At 48.4% G+C, this 21209-nt stretch overlaps 1 protein-coding gene across 1 annotated transcript in view; it reads right to left on the minus strand.

Moving 5' to 3' along the window:
* CARF (calcium responsive transcription factor) overlaps positions 1-21209 on the minus strand; it is a 256489-nt gene that overhangs the window by 168828 nt on the left and 66452 nt on the right. Inside the window, exons 4-5 of the mRNA XM_069226035.1 lie at positions 13510-13630; positions 797-923 (exon numbers count right to left, since the gene is read on the minus strand). Coding sequence (XP_069082136.1) covers positions 797-923; positions 13510-13630 — 248 coding nt within the window. The remainder of the gene's footprint in view (positions 1-796; positions 924-13509; positions 13631-21209) is intronic.

The raw sequence follows: 21209 nt of genomic DNA on the forward strand, positions 1-21209 counted from the left end.
GGCTGAAATTATAGGGTGTCCATTGCCCGTAGTCCTTAAAGTAAAGTAAACATGTTCAGCACACGTTTGGACTTCCTTTGACATATTGCACAACATGTAATCAAAATGAAAAGGTAGTAAATGGCAGAATATTGCACTTCTGCGTGGTGTCCACAGTGGTAAGTATAAAAAGCAATGCAGTACAATTAGGTGCGCACGGTCAAGTGCCCTACTACCTGAAGGCACAATCTAGTGTATAAGGATATACACAACATATCATAAACAAATATGACCACAGCACTCAACAACGCCCAGATTAAAAATACAGGCTGTGCCTGTTTGAATGTATTTCTGGATTTACGAAAATTAATCCTAATAAACGGCCTTCTGGAACACCAAGAAGAATACCGAATAATTTATTAACAAAGCTGCTACACGCAAGGTTTCACCTGTATTTTTAATCTGGACGTTGTTGAGTGCTGTGGTCATATTTGTTTATGATATTGCACAACACGTTTGTCACATGGCTTTATTTATAATCAGAATAACAATAATGGTAGAGTAGTTGTTGCTCCCTTCTGATTCAGCCGTAATCAGTGGGTGTTAACATCTCTGGAGATGGCTGGAGTCCAGCCCCTTTCTTTAAACATCAAATTTGTTTAAAGATAGACAATACTGTTAGTACAGGGGTTCAGTTGCTTGGTTTTCATACATAAGGGTAAAATAAATTGTGTACACAAGAGCAATAAATTAAAATCTTGTGAAGAAAGTTGCATACAAAACTAATTGGTAATTTACAACTTGTCAGTTCACTGACCTGATTGTCTTGCTTGGTTGTGCAAGGGGGTCTTCTGATTTTATGACATAGCCATTTACATTGCCTGCAATAGCTGCCATTGCTACCGTATGCAGGTTCCCATCGCTTTCGTTCTCTTCTGAAGGTTCTAAGAAATGTCAGAAAAGTCAGTCTTAAACAGATCACACTTTACATCCAATGATATTTTGCATGTGTTTCATTTGTTCTGCCTATTTGCAAACCCAGTGCCCTGTTATCAATATTAAAAATATGGATAATTTGGGAAATATCACATTGACCTATGATCCATCATTTGCAATGTATTCTGCCAATTTCTGGAAAAATACTTCCTCAAAAAGATCAAAACATACACATCAAAAAAAGGATACATTTTCTATCAAGCAATTTCACAGTTACCGAGATCGTCGAAAAACTATCTTTCTATCAAAAAATATCTGATATTTTAATTCCCATTACAGATGAGGTCAATTTCATCATTAGGCATATATTTGCTAGCCTAAAATGATCCTGCTACATATTACTCTGGTATATACAGGAAATGAAATCACGTTCAACAAACGCTCCAAATGTTAGAGTGATACCATAGTTATCTTTGTTTAAATTGTTACAATTCACTGTAAACTGGCTGTGTATTTTTTTTTATTAACGTAGTTCATATTTACATTACAGTGTAGTCAAAGCATTAGTTATAAAACAAACTGTTAGTAAATGTTACATTTTTAATTCAAACCACTGCTCACTAAGACAATGGCATAAAAACAGTTAACTAGATTCCAGGCTGCCTTCTTTTGATATAAATCGATTGCTTTGAGAAGTGCAACAATGGGAACACTAAGAAATGTCCACATTAAGCATAAGGTGAAACGTTTCAAAAAGCAATTGGTAATGTCAGAGTAATATAAGTTACACGCAAAATGTTTTGTCTAATTAGCTTTTTCCGTGCTTTCCTGAAAACTCACCAAACCTCCCCGCATACTTTGAACCTATACTGCTGCATAAATCAAGTGGTACTGGTCTTACATCCTACTTGGTTCGTACATTTTATGCAACCATCTTAAAACAACTTGGAAGTGATTGGACAACAAGAAAAGCTGAATGACCAACATCAAATGCACACATTTAGCAACTCGCCAATGCAGATCTTCAATACAGTGTAGAGCAAACTCCCCCACTTGGTTTGTCAACATGCAACAACAGAGTTCGAAAACTTTGGTCGACTCTCAGCCTGAACAGTCTTTCAACAGGGGCTCGTGGTGAGAGTTGCATCTAAGGAAATAGCCACTTGTCCAGGAGTACATTGGCTGAACTCATGAGTTCATGTCTCATGTCTCGTTCTGCCTTCCTCTGCACAAAACTGTTTTACAACTATGGCCCTCATTATGAACATGGCAGTTCAGCCCGCCATGCTGGCAGTGGTGGCTGAATCCACCAGCCGGCATGGCGGGCTGGACCACCATATAAAACACATGGTGACGGCCACCAGCGGCAGCCATCACTCACCGCCAGGCTCCCGCCATCAGGCAGCCTGGCGGCGGGTTGAAACACCATCAGCCAGGGTAGCTGCGCTGCCCTGCGGATTATGTTTCATTTTTCGCCAGCCTTTTCCTGGTGGGCTGGTGGAGGGGGTGCCCTGGGGCACCCCTAGGGGCCCCTGCACTGCCCATGCGCTTTGCATGGGCAGTGCAGGGGCCCCGGTGCAGAGCCCCGTCGCGCAGGGATCTGTGTGACGGGTGCAACTGCACCTGCCGCACAGAGGCATTGACGGCAGCTCCATGTGGAGCCGCCGGCAATGTCCTGGCGAGCCTTTCTGTGAGCCGGCGGGCGGAAACAAGGTTTCCACCTGCTGGCTCACAGTAAAGTTCGTAATGTGGCCGGCGGGGTTCCGGGGTCGCTGGCGGTCAGTGTTTTGACCGCCAGCATGAACACGGCGGTTGTTTCCGCCATGTTCATAATGACCGCCTGTCATGATAAAAGGACACTAACTAATCAAGCAGCCTCACCCTCCACCAAATCATACCTATGATAAACAATATGCTTACCATATCGGCAGAGTGATTCAGGGATCAAAGATATCAGTTCAGTTTTGGAACAGCCTCCTGCTCTCCATGGTGGGTAGAATCACATTGCAAAAATAGTACTCCATCTCTTTCTGATATCCATATTTAAAGCTAGAAAGCTTAAATATATCTCTTTTACAGGCTGAGAAGAGAAGTAGAGTATCTCTGGGTACACTAAAATTAGGTGAAGAGGAAGGGGGCCGTGTCTGCTACTCCTAGAATTGTATTACAGTGTGGCACATTTTCAATTCACATGAAAATGGTGCAAGAAAGAAGAGGCTATTGAAGGGAACTCTTGAGGAGGAGACACTCTTGGAACTAACCACAATAGAAGGGAGTATACTGAGCAGATAGCCTTACATCCCTTGTGTTCCATAAGGCACAGGAGACTTTTAAGGCTTTTAATGCCTGCTCAGGTCACTATCTGCAGAGAAATCTGTAAGACTTTCAAAGGGCTCCTGAACCCACACACACGTTTGCGTTAATATGATGTTTTGGACAGGGGCAGAGACTGCAATCACTTATGTACAAAGACCTCAAGACAGACAGGAAAAAGTTATACTGAAAGTTCGACATCTGCAGGAAGGCGCATTCAAGAACAGATAAAAGATGGGAAATTAAGACTGCATATGCCCAGGTACAAGGGACCTTGTACAACTCAAAGTTTAAAGTATCCCATTTTAATTACTTCCACTAAGTGTATGTGACCCCAGTGAAATGAAAAAGATCTACTTAAGAGCTTGTCAATCTGTACCAGATCCAGGTACCCAGAAGATAAATACATAATCGTACATGGCACTGAGGCACAGTGAAAAGATTCAGAGAAGAGGCAGTGGCAAAACTACAAAGGGCAACCAACATCTGGATGAAGACTTCGCATAAACAGTGTCTTTTAGGGGTTCTTCCAAAACCAGGAAATAAGGAGTCACAGGAGGCGTATCCATGAATCTCTTAAGAACAGATGGCATGAACAAGAGCCTCATGACTAAGTGGGTAAGTTCAGAAAATGAGAGGATGGATCAGATGGATCACCAACCATAACATTCTACTTGACAATCCCCTCAGCCACATTGCCATGGCAAGGCGGACCTTTGAATGTGAGTGACAAACACCTGCATATTTATATAAAGCACTGCAGTTGGATTTTGACCACAATCTGCATCCAGGTTCCTTTGGCTCTTTTAAGAAATAGTGGCAAGGCTTAAGGACCAAATAGATAGCCTTTACCTCCAGAACAATGCTAAACAATTGGTAAAGTCACATCCATGACTACAGAAAGGCAGTGCAATGCAATATTTATATTGCGTGCTATAAGAGATAACTAATTATAACAATATGGCAGAGAGAATACTGCAAATGCAAGAGGTTGTTAATCTCACAATCGAGCAGCACAGTCCCTCATACATATTCTAAGGTGACAGAATTCAGAGAATTGAGAGGTAATATAGGCAGTCCACCAACATCTTGGCTTTTTTGAAGCCACCAAAAGAGGTCTGATTTACCAATTTTGAAAAAGGGACCCAAGCTGGCTGGAGAACAGGCACCTGATGTGCGACGATGCAGGAGGTAACAGAGTCCTGTGCATCCTCAGGCAGACAAAAGGGACTACAGAGGATTATGAGCACGGATGCCCCACGAATATCCATGCCGTGGTGTGACATCTGCAAAACAAATGAATTAGAACCTGCTGAATGAGCACTGCCATCTCTGTGGGAGATTAATGCCGTTCCAGAAGTGACCAGAATGTCTAGTGTGAATAAAACGTATCAGACTTGTTGTCTTAAAGACCCAGTTCTAAAGTATTCTAAGAGGAGGAGAACCTGACCAGCCATTTGCCAGGAAGTATTATGTGTAGACCTCCTTGCTCATGAGGAAAAACTGCAACCACAGTTATTGAGTTGGTAAAGATGCAGGGAGCACAGCGCAAAAGAGAAGCATGTTTTGGAAATTCCTTTGTGAAGCCCATCTCAGGATATGGATTCAACTTAAATGGCTGGGAACATCTGGCACAGTCACAACCTTTAAAGAATTACAGTGGGTCAACAAATTGAGCAGGTGATGGTCTAGAATGGTTACATACCTCGATTACTCTTATTGACAGGAAAAAGGACAAGTAAATCCATGATCACACTTGTTGAATAGACCATGTTCTAGTTTCCAACGTCCAGAAATGTCTTTACTTCTATCAGCAACTCCCAAGACAGTGAGTTGGGGTGAAATAAGGAGATGCACTGAAAAAAGTACTAAGGACTTGTAACGTTGACAAAAAAGAAGGTCAATGAGTCCTGAATGATGTTCTTCCAAGGCTGAAGGTACAAATATAATCTTCTTTCCATTGTATTAGCACTGGAAGATTTGCAGAGTATATAGCATTTGGCCAAACCACACAGCCACACACAAGTCCGTCAGCCCAAAGGTAAGTGATAAACTGGCAGTAGCAAAACCCACACCATTACGCCAACAGAACTACGCTCACAGCATTATGACCCATGAATCACTGTGGAATCACTGTGGCGGACATTCAATGGCACTAAACCATACCACATACCGCAGCGCTCAAAATACACACAACCTAACAAAACAAGACCACATTGGACAATTTGAATAACACACACCTGACACACATACACACACCAAACCCACACCACTATAAAACACACACCCTCATTACCCGCAACCCTTTACGAATACAAACACTTGCCACAAGAGAGATAGCAAGACCACAGACAAGACCACAGCCACACACCACCATCACCTATACACCATCCACACACCTTACATCACACACTCGAACACATCAACCCACACACCCTCACCCACACCACTCACACTACACCCATGGCAACACAACAACAGCCCAGGTTCTCGGAGGAGGATCTAAGGGTCATGGTGGAGGAAACCATCCGGGTAGAGCCACAGCTATTCGGATCACAGGTGCAGAAGACATCCCTTGCTAGGAAGATGGAGCTATGGCAGATAATCGTGGACAGGGTCAACGCTGTGGGACAGCACCCCAGAACAAGGGATGGCATCCGAAAGAGGTGGAACGACCTACGGGGGAAAGTGCGTTCCACAGCAGCAAGACACCAACTCGCTGTACAGAGGACTGGCGGTGGACCACCACCTCCTCCCCCACAACTAACAACATGGGAGGAGCAAGTCTTGGCTATCATGCAGCCTGGCAGGAGTAGGAGGAGGACTGGACTCTGGTAAGTCAACTCTCTATTACTATTACCCCCCCTACCTGCATGCCATCACAAACCCCCACCCTTACCCTCACTCCCATCACGCCACCACCTCACACACACCCCATCATCACAACCCACCCCTCCCAATACCAAGCCCTGCATGTAACACCAATGCACGGACCCCCATTGCAAACCTGCATGGACACCCATCACTAAAGCATGCACACTAGAGATAATCACCTAGCCCACAACATAACTACTCACACAAGGCAAAGCTGACAGGGCAATAACAACCACAGAGGGCAACACACCCATGCACAAGATGACACACACAGAAACAATAACACTGCATTTACATCCCCACAGGTCCCCCACACAATGTCACCGGAGAGGAGGTGCCAGCAACATCCAATCCCCCGACCCCAGAAGAGGTCCACAGTGATGACAGCAGCTCTGGACGCCTGGATCTGGATGACCAACCTGGCCCATCAGGGATCTCCGGACTGTCGGTAACCAAGGCACAGTCCCATACCACCACAGAGCCTCCTCCCTCAGGAAACACCAGCACAGTACCCACCCAGCGGGCCCATACCTCTGTTCCCAGGACATGTCAATCAGCAGTGTGTCCACCACTACAGGGACCCCAAGGCAACCCCACAAACACAGGACGATCTGCGACCTGGGGTCAGTGGCAGTGGGCACACGGTTCAGGGGACAGAGGCACAGGACAACTGGGAAGCTGGGAGGACTGCTGTGCGACAGGGAGAGGAGAGCCCAGGGAACCAACTCTCCAGGAGGCACTCACCAACATCCTGGGAGCATACCATCATTCCCAGGAGACGATGGGCCAGATACTGGACAAGTCCTCCTTGGGGATCAGGGAGGACTTCAACACCACCCTGGTCACCATTGCAGGGGTGCTGGCAGACATGGCCAACACCATGAGGGAGGCAGTGGCACCCCAGTGGGCCCCTGACACTAGCCAAACCAATGAACAGCCTTCCACCTCCGCTGCCGCTCATGGACAGGAGGCCCCGCCACAGGAACAACAGGCCACCAGCACCCCACCCCCTGCAGAAGGAGAACCACCCCGCACACAGTCCCTGCGATCCAGGCAGAAGCCAGAGACTATTGCCAAGACCCCCGCCAGGAAATAAGACTCTCCTGATTGTCACCCTTGTGTCCCACTCTGTCACCCTGTCCACCTTGAACTGCCATTGCTCCACTTCCTATGCCCCCTTGGACAATGCACCTGTGATACAAATAGACTGGACTCTATCCTGGACATTCCTCCACCATCACCCCAGCCCACTGCACATCCCCCTCTACTTATTAGCACTTAAATAAACACCATTTAAATAAATACATGTATGGAGTATGTCAAATGACTGAACTATGTGTTTGTTTAACAAGCTTTAAACACTGCAATACAACTGTACAGTAATGCATACATAGGAATGACCTGTAGTTGGCTGCAGTCAACACACCAGAAGTGATAATGGGGCACAAAGATCTGAAAATAGAGATGCAAAAGGGTACAGTAAGTGGCCATAGAAGTGGGAAAATCAGCCTGTCAGTGACAATGTCAAACACAAAACTGTCAATGAAAAGTGAAATTACAGTGTCTTACTCGTGTGTCATTGGAAGTATTGTCATATTATTGCACTTCTGTTGTCCTCATCCTCTGCCTCCTCATCTTCAATGTCCACAGGGTCCACTGCTGCTACACGCCCATCTCCAGCCTCATCCTCCTGCAGAAAAGGCACCTGGTGACGTAAGGCAAGGTTGTGCAACAAACAGCATGCCACGATGATCTGGCACACCTTCTTGGGTGAGTAGTACTGGGATCCTCCTGTTAGATGGAGGCAACGAAACCTGGCCTTCAGGAGGCCAAATGTCTATTCTATTATTCTTCTTGTTCGCCCATGTGCCTCATTGTAACGTTCCTCTGCCCTTGTCCTGGGATTACTCACAGAGGTCAGTAGCCATGAGAGGTTGGGGTAACCAGAGTCACCTGCAAATATCGAGGGACAACTGTTAGACACACACTAACCCTTTGGGTCCCACACCATACCCATACACCAACACCTACTGGGTGGGAACCAGGGCTCACCTATTAGCCACACCTGGTGCCTCTGGAGTTGAGCCATCACATATGGGATGCTGCTATTCCTCAGGATAAAGGCATCATGCACAGACCCAGGATACTTTGCATTGACATGGGAGATGTACTGGTCTGCCAGGCACACTATCTGCACATTCATGGAGTGAAAGCTCTTTCGATTTCTGAACACCTGTTCCTTCCTTGGGAGGGGAGGGGGGGGAACGACAAATCCAATATGTGTACCATCTATTGCCCCAATAATGTTTGGGATATGCCCCATTGCATAGAAACCTGCTTTCACTGTGGCCAGATCCTCCACTTGGGGGAAAACTATGTAGCTGTGCATGTGTTTAATCAGGGCAGACAACACTCTGGTCAGCACTATTGAGAACATTGGCTGAGACATTCCTGCTGCCAAGCCCACTGTCACTTGGAAGGACCCAATTGCCAGGAAATGGAGCACTGATAGGACTTGCACAAGAGGGGGGATCCCAGTGGGCTGACGGATAGCAGATATCAGGTCAGGTTCCAATTGGGCACACAGCTCTGTGATTGTGACCCTGTCCAATCTATAGGTGAGGATAATGTGCCTGTCCTCCATTGTTGCCAAGTCCACCAGGGGCCTGTACATGGGGAGATGTCTCCATCTCCTATTCATCCGCAGCGGTTGCAATCTAGGGGGCAAACGGTGAGCAGCTGGTCAGTATTCCATATTTCCAAACACTACACTGCATGTTGTGACTGTAACAGTATATTGTTGGATAGGCCCAAATGGTGCCTATGTGTACTGTGATGCAGTTAGGTGCCATGGCCTGCCCCCCCCTGAAATGGTGTCAGCCTGTCCTCTATGGAAGGACAGGTAGAAATGAGGAAATTCCGCTGACGTTGCGCGCCGTTGCGGGAGGCGATCGAGAACCGCCGTGCAACTCCTCATTGGATACCATTGGGCCCTATATGGGTTACAGTGGACAATGGTGATGTACGCCGGTAGTGACGGTACGCACCGCCGCGGACGTCACTGCCATTTCTATCTGTTCACTCACTTGCTACCTGACCTTCAACAGGAGAGGCCCTACACTGCAAGTGCTGCTGTGACCTGTGTCTGGAACTGACCATGGCTCGTGTCACTGGGGAAAGGGCCCCTGCCTACACCGCTGTGGAGTTGGAGAGACTGGCGGATAGGGGCCTACCCCAGTACCGAATGCTGTATGGGCCTCCAGACCAACAGGTGAGTACACTGTGAGCACGATGCATGGGTCATGGAGTGCTGTGTGTGAGGGCCACGTGTAGGAGGGGTTGGTGGAAGGGCCCTGGGCAGCGTGCTGCATGTATGGTGGGCAATGCCTGTGCATAAGGGGATGTGAGGGCTATGGTGGGCCATGAGTGTAATAGGCAGGACGGTCTAACTGATACCTTTTCCTATGTGTATTTCTCTGCAGGGCAGCGCCCATCAAAAAAGGGCATATGCGTGCCATCGTCAAGGATGTGCGGACCTTGGGGGTCTATGGCAGGCAGAGCACCTACTGTCGCAAATGGTGAGAGGAACTGAGATGCTGGGCACGGAAGATGGCGGAGGCCCAGCTGGAAGGAAGGGGTGCCCATTGAACCCTGACCCTCCTGATGGCCCGCATACTGGCAGTGGCCTATCTGGAGCTGGATGGGCGCTTGGGGGAATCACAGCAGCCACAAGGGGGTGAGTACAGTACCCCAATATAGTACTTGAGCGTGGTGGGGTGGCATCCGGGTGGGGGATGTGGGCCTGTGGGTGCCCCTATGCCACGCAGGGCATTGCAGGGTAGGGCTCATGTTGGGCAGGGTCTGTTGTACACCTCCTCCAACCAAGCTAGTAGGCATGATGCAATTGGCATTAGGTATCCCAGTCCATGGGCTGGTGACTAGAATTGTGACTGTTAGTGCATTGCCTAGTGCGTAGGGCTGTTCCCTGTGTGTGTGTGTGTGTGTCGTGTACGCCAACAGTGGTGTTGTTGCCGCCATTGACAAAGGGTATCCTTTGTCTCCCCCCCCTTTTGTTTTGTCACTGTGTCCTTATGTGCATTAGCATCATCTGGTGGAGGAGTAGAGGCACCGGCGACGGGGAGAGCTGCCTCCCACAGGGCCCATGATGCTGAATCCAATGACAGTGAGGGCACCAGTGGGACGGAGGGCAAGGGGAGCACCACGGCAAAGACTGGAGGGGACAGTTCTGACAGTGATACCTCCTCTGATGGAAGCTTCCTGGTGGTGGCGGACTCCTCTGTTCCCACCCCAACTACAGGTACATCCGCCACCCCGTACCAGCATTGCCCTCCCAGCAGCCCCTCAGCGTGTTTCCCGTGTCCGCTCACCCAGGAGGGTGGGCATCTCCTTCGCCCCAGGCACCTCAGGCCCTGCCCCAGTTAGCCCTGCTGCCCTGAGTGAGGAGGCTATTGACCTCCTGCGATCCATCTCTGTTGGGCAGTCAACCATTGTGAATGCCATCCAGGGTCTGGCAGCCCATTTGCAACAAACAAATGCATTCCTGGAGGGCATTCACTCTGGCATGGCGGCCCAACAGAGATCAATCCAGGCTCTGGCCTCCTCCCTGATGGAAGCCACTGTCACTGTTTCTAGCCTCCCCCCTCCAACCTCATCTTCCCAATCCCATTCCCCTCAAAGCGAACATATCCCAAGCATACAGGCAGACCAGCATGCACCCAGGACAACACACAGGAGTGGTTCAGACAAACACAAGCACCACACATCATCCCACAGGCACTCACACAAACACCATCCAGATGCAGACATACCCCTCCTCCTCCTCTTCCACCTCCCTCCCAGTTGCGTCTACACTCACACCTGCATGCACTACATCCCCATCCACTACCACCATCACGCCTATCACTACACGCCCTTCACTGGCAGTCACCACCCCCACATCCATGCACATGTCCCCTGTGTCCTCTCCCACTGTGTCTGTGCCCTCTCCTCCCAAAGTACACAAATGCAAGCACTCAGACACCCAACAGCCATCCACCTCACAACAGCATCCAGCCCATGCACCTGCACCCAAACACAGCAGAAAGACTCCTCCTACAACCACTTCCTCTTCCTCCACTCCCAAACCTTCACACTCTTCCCGCCCCAATGTCCCTAAGAAGCTTTTCCTCTCCACCTTTGACCTCTTCCCTACCACTCCCCCACCCCGTCCTTCTCGTCGGGCCAGGATGGTCGGACCCAGGTGAGCACCTCAGCCCACACAGTCCACGGTCACAGTAGTGTCGACAGCTACTGCAGGTGGGAGAGGATCCCAGGCAGCAAAACTGACAGGGTGCCTGCACCAGGTGCATCAAGGAAGGGCAAGGAGGCACCACCAGCTGCGACAGGGAAGGGCAAGGAGGCACCACCAGCTGTGACAGGGAAGGGCAAGGAGGCACCACCAGCTGCAGGAGGGAAGGGCAAGGGGCAATCCCCGGCTGCTGACTGGAAGGGCAAGAGGCCTGCACCAGCAGGAAGGAAGGACAGGAGGCCTGGCGCTAGGACTCATTCGGAGCCCACACCACCAATTATGGTGGTTCAGCAGTCCGAGGATGCAGGGGAAGGGCTGGAGCCTTCCCCCACCACTGCCAGCACTGCCACCAGCACCGCCACCAGCACCACTGCCAGCAGCAGCAGCCACAGTCGGCAGCCGTCTGAGGCTGCAGGAGATGGGCTGGAGCCTCCCCCCACCACTGCCAGCACTGCCACCAGCACCACTGCCAGCAGCAGCAGCAGCCCCAGTGGGCAGCCGTCCGAGGCTGCAGGGGATGGGCTGGAGCCTCCCCCCACCACTGCCAGCACTGCCCCCAGCACCGCCACCAGCACTGCCACCACTGAGCAGACATCACTGCCGGCGGACAGTGTGTAGACCTGTCTCCATGGGCTGTTTTGTGTCCTAGCCCCTACAAAGCATGTGGGTCTGACACCCAGGTGAGAGACTGTGACCTTGCACTCCCCAAGATCTGCATCACAGGGCACAATGCCCCCTCCAGAACCAGTGGAAGAAGCCATCCACTCACCCCATCCTTCCCAGGATGAAGCACACTGGGCACAAGGCCACCTCCAGAACCAGTGGAAGAAGCCATCCACTCACCCCATACTTCCCAGGGTGAAGCACAATGGGCACAAGGCCCCCTCCAGAACCAGTGGAGAAGCCACCCACTAGAGAGACTGTGGCCTTGCACTCCCCAGGACCAAGCGGTGGGCAAACCACCCACTTGAGAGACTGTGCCTTGCACTCCCCAGGACCAAGCAGTGGGCAAACCAGCCACTTGAGAGACTGTGGCCTTGCACTCCCCAGGACCAAGCAGTGGGCAAACCACCCACTTGAGAGACTGTGGCCTTGCACTCCCCAGGACATCGCACAGGGCATGTAGCCCCCTCCATTCCCTGTCCCCCGGAGGTGCCTATGGATTTTCAACCTGATGCCCCTACAGTGTTCTCTCTGTGTTGTTGCAGGAGTGAGGTGGGGCTTTGGCCTATGTGATGTGGCCAGGTGGCCCACGGACGTTGAGGACTGGGCAGTGTCCCTAAATTTGTAAATATGTATATACGTTTGTGTTTATCGTATTACATTCACTTTCTTCCAATCATTTTGTCCTTGCATTATTCCTGAGGGGTATGGGGTGGATATGTAATGTGTGTGCTTCTGATTGGGAGTATGGTGTTGGGGGTGGGGATGTGGCGTGTGTGTGTCACTATCTTTTTCCTCCCTCCTCTCTTGTGTGCTAGGCGGCAGTACTCACCGTGGTCGTCTTTGCCGGCGTTGCTGCTCATAATGCAGGAAAAGGTAGACGAGCATCGGAAATATGTGTAGCTCGGGCTCCATGGCGTCATGGTTGTTCGCTGAGTCTCCAGAGGCGAGTCCTCTGACGTCTGTGTTCTGTTTCCGCCGTGCTTTTGATGTAGTTGGTACCGCCTCAGAAAAGGTGGCGAATAGGCCTATCCTAATAGTGTGGGCGGTACATTGTCTTCCGCCTGGCTGTTGGCGGTTACCGCCGTGGTGCCTGTTGATATTGCTGTGGCGGTCGGTGTGTTAAAGTGGCTGTCTGTCCCGCCATTGTCATAATTCTATTTTTGTTACCGCCAGCCTGTTTGCGGTATTACCACCACTTTATCACCGATCGCCAGGGTTGTAATAAAGGCCTAAGTCTGATGCAGAAAAATGACTAAACATACAATATAAGGATGACTGCATAAAAGTGTCATTATATAATATTGAATAAGCAAAAATGAAGGCGCTTTTATTTCAGACGCAACACATCATTTCATCCATGACAGAGGCAGAACTGAATGATGAAGGTTAATTAAACAAGACAAAATTCAAGCAATTCATTAGAGAATGCTCACCATGGGTAGCGGTTATGTTGAGAATTTGACCCTGAGGTAACATCACTTGTGCCATTGTTGACTGAGTAGCAGGAATCACATGGAGAACCTGTCCATTTTCCGACTGGCCAGTAACAATCATCTGTAATAACAACAGCGAAAGAGCAAATGATTAAGCATGAGTTACAGCAGACCAAGGATGCAGCACAATGGACCTAACACTAACATCACTGAACAGGAAGGACAATTATCTGAAGATAAATTCTCCTTCTCTTCCACAGAAACCAGCCTATCTCCTGCATTTTCACTTCTTCCATATGTATCAAGGTGGCGGTGGGGCCAGGACTTCCAAGGCAATCTTAACTCCAAATCTTTACAAGCTTTAAGAAAATATCTACGCAAGTATATATTTTTTAAAGTGCATTGCGAATATCAGGCCCTGTGCCTCCGAGTTCTATTTGATTGAATTGTAAACAAGAGCACACCCAGGACAGAAAAATAAAATGGTAATAAACTTGGTGTATTGCCATTTTATTTTTCAGCGCCCTGTCCTGAACAGAGAGTGTCAGGATGGGGCGGGCAATTGCTGCCACTTCGTTGCCAAGTGGCAGCAGGGAGCTGTGCACTTGTTTAAAGTGCGTATATCCCTTTCGCCAGCCATCTTGAGACAGACAGCCTGACATGTGCACTTTAAACATCTCTAACCCAGCTGTTTTAAGACAGGTGGGTTAGAAAAGGCACAGGCCTCCAGCGCTCTAGGGAGCGCTGGGAGAGCCTGCTCCCACTAATCCTGACACTGGTTACCAGCATGAAAGCAGCACCAGGATTGGCTAGTGCAGTTTCCTGGGTCCCGTCGCGCGTTTAACCCAGGAGAGACGTCCGTCCAAAGGTAAGCGCTGTTTGTTTTCTTTTATTATTATTGTAATCCTGCCCTCCCCCTCATTTTAAGTAAGAGTCATCCGCTGCTGGGGAACAGTGCATTTTTTCAAAACAGTGCTATATGGGGGTGACACATTTTCTCTCTTGATTGGTTTGGAGAGCTCATGTAACGATGGTCATTCCCTTTAAAGTAAACCTGCCAAAATACATCTCTCTTTTGTTTCTCCAGAGTGCCCAGACTTTCAAAATATGCTTGAGAAATGATGCATTTCCCCTGATTTTTCACAGCTTCTTGGAGACTTTAATCAAGCGGTCCCATCTCACAACAAAGCCATGATTAGCATGTGGGTGTCTGCCAATTGTTCATTGAGAAACGCCTGCTATTTCCATTCATTAGCTCAAATTGGAAACTCAGCAATACTGATGTGCAAGGTAGAGTGCTACATAACAGGAAGTACATTTCTGAAAGATGTTCAAGTAACAAACAGATGACCATAAAAATAGTCAAACAGTGGATATTTTTCAGATTTTCTACATAAATGAGAAGGGCATGGCAGAGCCTGTTTGTTGGCTTTATGTCTCTGCTAGCCTGTGCACTGGCCAGTTGGCATAAGTGCACATGCTGAGCTCAGCAGAACACTGCAAAGGAGACCTGGTTCCAGGATGTGATGTGTGTGTTGGTTGTAGGGCAGCCATGAATGACATAAGGATGACCAAATGGCAAAGGCCTAGGTGACTAGTAAATGTATCAGGGTATATTTGGGGTTCCACTCAGACAGTAATAGACAGGCCGTAAAGACAAATAATTTGACTCATAAGAAGGGCTATTGAAATTATGCAATTTTTTACAGTGTCTGAAGTAAAAAAAAAAACATACATTTAAATTGCCAAATATTAAAACACTACATCCTATATACCTACATAACAACAGAAGTAAATTACAATAAATACTTCAATTATACATGTATACGAGCTAAGAACAAGAACAAAATAGTCTAGAATAGTGAACTGCTAGCAGATAAAGCTCAAACATTTCTGTGAATGCCTTTACACCAAATAAAGAATTCATGTTTGTCAACTGATTAAAGTTGTAACCAAACAACATTGCTACTCTGGTGAGACCAAGTGTTTCAATGCAAATGTCTCCTGATATTCTAAAACACCTTCCTAATGCTCTTACAGTAATCATCAGTTCACCAAACTATGAGTGATATTGGGACCTTTTTTTCCCAAAGCATTTCGGGCATAGTGCTTTGTTCTGAATTCCCTGGTTTCTCAGTCTATGCGGAGATAGGTGAAGTCCAAGAATGGTAGGTAGGGGAATCAGGATCTAGGTTTTATAATTAAGTGAACCTAATAGTGCCTGTATAATAGCTGAAATAATGAGATCAGTAACAAATGTACTGCAAATAATTGGTATACTGTCTGCCACCATTTCTTACAGCTAGACAAGAATAAGTCTAATAGAGGTGATGCGAGAAAACCATATCAACAAAATCAAGTGAACCAGAGTTTTCTTATTAACAAATGACATCAAATATCAACAGATAAGTAAATACCTTTTAAATGTGTTTCATTTCTAAGGAGTCCCTAAATAAATGTAGATTTGTAAAGTTCCCCAGCAATTCAATTCGTAATTAAGCTCTCTAGTTTGCAGTTGAATAAATGACAACGTTAGGAAGTCCTGAATGTTACAGAACTATCTGGAACTATGAACTCTTTATAGATGTCCTGCCAAGCATCGATCTGCAGAGTCCTTAATTTCACCTCCTTCATTTTAAGAGTGAATATGGGGGGGCGTGGCCGGGCCACGAAGTAAGATGGCCACCTAAATAGTGACCTCCGGGCTGCGGCGATCCCAGGGAGGCGACGGGGGCGCAGAGACCGCCAGAACGATCATCCTGCCTGGCGCCGACCCCTTCTGTTGCCGCTGTGCTCCGGATACGAGCTAGGAGGGCCCGCCGTCGCAAGCCTGTGGACCCACGGCTCGCCTCGGAGGAGGAGGCCTGCCTGGAGGGCGGAGTCGCGTTGCTCCGACGCCGCGGCCGGCTCGGCGGCGGCGAGGATCGTGGCGGAGGGCCTCGGAGACCCTTCCGATACTTTAGGTTCCCGGTCCCCGACGGGGGGACCTGTTGGAGCACCAGGGGACCTGCAACAAGCGACAAGGACAGAGGCACTGCTGGAGGGGTGGAACCGCTCCCTCGGAACCCGAGGCGGAGCGGCCTCACCGCCGAAAAAACAACTGGCCTTACAGGTACGGCTCCCTGCTCCCCAGCGTTAACGGGAGACGTTGTGCCACCCTGCCGGCATCCCTCCACCGGGACATCGCATTTCTCCCCCACTCCTCCCCTTGTAAAAGAAAATAATAATAATAATAACAAAAAATACGGACTACAGGAGGGGTGTCTAGGAATACATGCCGTCAGCCACGACGGACTGCTGGCAAAAAGACATGAAGAAGGGCGTGCCTATTCCCCCCCCCCCCCAATACCACCTGCAACTCACCCTAATTGAAGGAGTGCCCTACATTGTCTCCTTCCAACGCTGGCACAATAGTGGACACAGCTTCATCAATACTCTGGAATACAACAGGCCCCACACCTGTTCCATCACTTTGGTGCCTTTATCGCTATCACTTCCCTCCCTGCATGATGACAACAGTAGATTGCCACACCTTGCAGCAGTCACTGGATCGGTACAAATAAAGGGGGTAAAAGGTAAGAGGAGAAAAGTAAACAGACGGAAACAGATAACAAAAAAGGGGACGGAACAGAAACGGAACCCGGCCGACTCGGAAACCTTTGCCCCCATCGGACCCCGGGAAAAACCTGGGCTCCAGCTTGGTAGTCCCTGCAGACCATTAAGGCGATGCCGGGTAGCAAACCAAACCATAAACCCGCTAGCAAACCGGCACAGCAACTATTATTCTCAGAAGCGCTCCACCATAAACGCCCAACTCCTATAACGACAGGCCCTCACGCATCACCACCCCCAACTGAGCCCATCACGATGTCTGACAACGAACAACCCACAACCATGGAACGGATATTACAGGAGATCACCGCTGTCAGCCGCCGAATAGAGGGAATGGACGCCTCTATAACCTCATTAACACTGGAGACCAAATCTATGCGATCAGACATTGCAGGCTTCCAATCCAGGGTGACAGGACTGGAACAACGCATGGATCACTGGAAACGCAGGCAGCCGCATCCCAGGATAGAGACCAAGACCTCCTCTACCTCAGGAGTAAACTAACGGATATGGAGGACAGAAGTCGAAGAGACAACATCCTCCTACTCGGGATTCTGGAAAACGAAGAAGGCACAGACATACAGGCCTTTCTGGGCTCTACCCTTCCTAAACTGACCTCACTGGATTTCGATCCACCGTTAAAATTCCAACAGGCACACAGAGTACGCCCAAAACACTCTGACAAATCCTCAAGGCCTCAACCAATTATTGCATGCCTACTACGCCATAATCAAACCCGTCAAATACTTCAAGCGGCGTGTAGCCACGGACCTTTCCGGATAGACCAGCATGACATCTGAATAACTGCTGAGTATTCTAAAGATACCAATGAACGTAGAAAGGCCTTTCTAGCCCTAAGACCCCGACTTCGTCAACTGGAGATGAAATATGGCCTTTTTGACCCCGCAAGAGTGTGGGTCACCACAAACTGAGCATCCAAGGATTTTTACAACCCCGAAGAACTGAGACTTTTCCTTAACTCTTTCCAACATCAGCCTATGGATTCTACCAGCACAAACCGCCCGCAAGATACTTCAGGGGATGATGAAGGTAATGGAACCTCCCCCGCAGGAATGGAGAAAGCAAGTACAGCCCTATATGACTCTGACTCCTGTCAAAGGGGCAGGGACATGGAGAGACTAGCTAGATCGCACGATGACAGGGGCCAGGTCTTACACGCTGTGGCAGTCCATACTCAGCTATCGGAAAGAGACAAATCCCGCTCCCCTTTAAAACCAACGACTGTATCCCCCTGAGATGGCGACTCAATACAGTCCATATGTGAGACAATTGCAAGAACACTGATACGCAGCCGCCGACAACCTCATGGACGGATGAGTACATATTCGGATCTTATATCTGTATCTTTTCATAGCTGTTTATATTCGCTGGTGTCATTGTTAATAATAGGTGGTTAATACACCCATGTCCTCCACAAAGTAATATAAGGCCTTATAAAGTGACAATATAATGTAAATTGTTTCTAGTATAAGATAGGGTACACATATTAGCACTCGGACTAGACCTCACCGATCTCCACAGGCTACATAAGAGTCAAGGCCTAGCTTTATAATGGCGTTACCAAACACCTATTAAACAAACTGACATGCCCTCGTCGCACTACAGAATACCCTGTAGCAGCAAACAATACAACACGAACTAAATCTGACCTAACACGTAATCCATATGGCTAACACCTACACCAGAGCTAGTTAATTCCCATCGCTCACCCAGGGGCCAAGATCAAACTAAATTAAATTCAACTATACTCTGCAACACAAAACCCAATGCATATGAGTGCCCTCTATAATGCAATGCTGTAAACCGCGGTATTATAACATAAATGTTAATAGCCCATACTGAGCACACGGACTCGTATCCAGACTAGTTACTGCCGACATCTGCAACCTCCACACGGGACAGGGCGATCACAACTGTATCACATGTTTAGCTAACAGACTGGCAATATCTGAATATACTCTACTTCATAGTATTATGATGTAATAATACAATATAAGGTATATACAATGAAGTAAGAAACATACACCGGTTACGCATAGACCAGGATTCGTCAGTTCTCATTATTCACTCTACGATAAGCCTTCTGGCACACAGCTTAACAGACGATAATATAACAGTATGACAAGGAACTATGATATATTATGTTATCAGAATTAACAGGTTACAGTAATGTTGTGTTATGTGATACGGTGACACTGTAGATGTATGGAAGTATTCAGGTTATTCTATGCCTGTACCTCTCCGAACCTTCGCCCGCACCAGTACTACACTGCCCCATTCCCCCCTGTCCAAACATCCCCTCCCTCCATCTCGCCCGTCCTTCCCCTCCACTCCCATAATACACCCTCTACCCCCTACATTGACCCCTTTCCTCTCCTCCCCTACCAAATCACCCCCACAACGTATGATTCTACACGACAGCACTACCCACGTACGACGGCTGCCCTCTACCCCAAAACTGCAAACATGTGAGCCGCGTAAGACATCACACTAGTTATCTGTCACCGAGCAGACCCTTTCCCATACACAACTACGAACCCCCAACCCCCCCCCCCCCCATCACCGTCATATTAACACAACGCTACCCCTCCAGAAAATCAACAATACTTTGTGGGCCAAGTCCCCCCCCCCACTGTCCAAATGTAACCACCTCTCCATCCAATCCTACCCTCATCCAGGATGATAAAACTTGACCATCGTCATCATCATTATCATGGTCACTAACTCCCCCCCCCACCAAGTTTTTCTCTTTACAATGTACTTGTGACCCCCTCCCCCCCGGGACCCGCACAATTTCTTTTCCGGTCATAAATTGATATCGGCTGCCCTCTGCCCCCCCTTCGCCTCCCCGGCAGAGATCACCCCGACGGCACGGGAGTTCCAAGAGGAATCGGACCCGCCGTTTACAGACCTAACCACAGGGGCTGGACCCCTAGCCTCCCCATCCCTCTCCCTTTTATCTCCCCTCTCAGCATCTTCTTTTGTTATTTTATTTTATCATATTTTATCCCACATATCAATCTTCATATCCCTCCTTCTCTTCTCAAAATTATCTCTCGGCTCCCCCTATCTCTATCTCTATCTCCTTTTCTCCTTTCTTATTTCCCTCCTTTCCTTTTTTTCCCCTACTTTTTCCTACCCCTACCCCCCCTCCTTTTATAGAAAGAACACCCGATCCCCGCCAGCTGTCCCCTCCCTTCTCCAAGCCATCACACTATAACAAGCACAACCCCCACCCCAACAGCTGAAGTAGCCCCCTTCTCCAGTATCACCGTCCCTGGCATCGTCGAGACCCTACACTACCACCTAGAATGTCAGGGAACGCACCCCATGGGACACATCCACTACGAATCCTCTGCTGGAATGTACACAGCATGACGAGCTATATTAAATGGAAAAAGATACTGTCCTATCTTCAATCTAAAAGAGCAGACATTGCCCTGATTCAAGAAACACACCTCCATAACCTGGAATCCAGTAAACTTAAACGGGACTGGGTAGGAAAGGTTGCTTTTAGCTGCTGCCCAACAGACCAAGAGACCGGGAATGTCACGCCTCGCAAATGCAGAGTAGCGATACTAACGTGCAAGACCCACCTGATTACAATCATTAAAACATGGAATGATGCATAGGGAAGATATATATTCGCTAAATTAAAACTAGGAAACACCTTCCTATGCGTGGGCTCTGTTTACGCACCAACCGGCACAAAGCGCCCCTTCTTCCTGCAACTAAATCGCCTCCTGACTGAAATCGGAACCACCCGCTACATAATCGGGGGAGACTGGAACCTCGCCCGAGATGCCATATTGGACAGGACAGGCCCCATTGATGTAGGCAATAACCATGACAGGGCACTACTAACGGACCTAACCACGGATGCAGATAAGGAATATACTTTTCTGTCATCTGTCCATGGTACCCAATCACGCCTGGATTATTCTATGTATCACATACTATAATCCCTCAAATGCTAGACACCAGTATCCTAGATAGCGGTCTCTCAGACCATTCCCCGATATTACTCCTGATCCAAGTAGGTTTAACCTCCCCCAGTCGAAAACCAT

This window comes from Pleurodeles waltl, chromosome 3_1 (genome assembly GCF_031143425.1).
Source record: "Pleurodeles waltl isolate 20211129_DDA chromosome 3_1, aPleWal1.hap1.20221129, whole genome shotgun sequence".
Lineage (NCBI taxonomy): Eukaryota > Metazoa > Chordata > Amphibia > Caudata > Salamandridae > Pleurodeles > Pleurodeles waltl.